We start from the raw sequence: 1,332 nt of genomic DNA, 5'->3' as shown, positions 1-1,332 counted from the left end.
GAAGGCATGCTACCAATCTGAGGCAGGTGTGCAAGGAAATGGAGACGCGGAGGATTCATAGAGGTGCAGCGCAGTAGCCGCGCCTATGAAACGGTTACAACGTTCCATTTATGTCTTGCGACACACACTGGAAGTTACTGCGCGATACTACTGCAGTACGGTTCCACGCCATTGGACCCGCATCACTCCATTTTATCGCTTTGAGGCGTAGGCGCACCAATCCGATGCCGGGGACTCGTGGCATCCTAAATCATAGCTATCTGGCGCCGGCGTTCCAATCCGACGCCGGGTGGACCCGTCACACCACCTTTTTCGAATTTCGTGACACACAGACAAACACGCACACACACATTCGGCCTAAGCTCGTTATTATATACCAGCCATCTGCTGCCGGCGCACTAATACAACGTCGGGTGGGCCCGTCGCACCTCCTTTTTCGAATTTCGTGACACACAGGCAAAAAATACACGTGACAGATTAAGCCCGTTGTTATATCGCATAATTTTTGGAAAGCAGTATGAAGCTTGTGCATGCGCCATGATTGGTGTAAACAGATATGAGTGAAATGGTGTCTTTGAGACCTTTGAAAACGATCAGCATAGCCGAACAACCGATAGAACTCGTAGATAAGTTCTGCTACCTGGACCTTAAGCTGAAGAACAGCGACAGCTATGCGACTAAGATACAGTGGATGTGCATAATGCCTGTTCCGCCTACAACTCTCTGGGAGTCTTTATGGTCTTTATGGTGGAAAGTCTTTATGGTTGATTCCTATTACCCACGAAGTCGGGTTGCGAATCTATCATATGATATTCGCTTTACAATGTTGTACGGATCGGATACTTGGGCTGTATTAAAGTTAAAGTTGAAGTTAAAGTTTCTGGCGTTAATCACTCCGCTTGGGATGCGCCCTCACGTTCACTTCAAGCCTTTACAATGACTTACGGTGGCTAACCGATGTGTCAAGTCAGTGTTTTTATCCTCCCAGACAAGGCTGGTACCAATTTATCGACCCCGGAGGGAAGAAAAGCTTGGTGAACACTAGGGCAAATTCAAACCAAAAATCCCTTTGGACTGTATTATCTACGGTAATGGAGAGTGTTGCCTGCACGGAAAGGAAGCTGCTTTGATGACTGCTCGGCTAATTTGGCCTAGGGCTACAGTGAAGATGTCTACGCGTAAGTGTATAACTTTTCGCTTCTTTGGTTACATTATGAGCAGACAAGCCCCCTTTGTCCAACGTGTCCTGAAGTTTATCCCGGATTCAAGTCCACCTATCCGAAAATGGAAGCTCTATACTGCGATGGTGAAGAGGACCCGAGGATACTCGGC

General features: G+C 47.7%; 1 protein-coding gene across 1 annotated transcript; it reads left to right on the top strand.

Annotated features, from left to right (window-relative positions):
• Positions 1-556: 556 nt before the first annotated feature.
• RB195_001513 (uncharacterized protein) lies at positions 557-940 on the top strand (the record flags this gene model as incomplete). The annotated part of the gene is made up of 1 exon (XM_064198326.1): positions 557-940. The coding sequence occupies one exon, from the start codon at positions 557-559 to the stop codon at positions 938-940; it is 384 nt and encodes a 127-aa protein (XP_064054207.1).
• Positions 941-1,332: the final 392 nt, after the last annotated feature.

Source organism: Necator americanus, chromosome IV (assembly GCF_031761385.1).
Source record: "Necator americanus strain Aroian chromosome IV, whole genome shotgun sequence".
NCBI classification, from domain to species: domain Eukaryota; kingdom Metazoa; phylum Nematoda; class Chromadorea; order Rhabditida; family Ancylostomatidae; genus Necator; species Necator americanus.
Note: the sequence above shows the minus strand (reverse complement) of the source record. Positions and strands in the feature narration are given on the sequence as shown.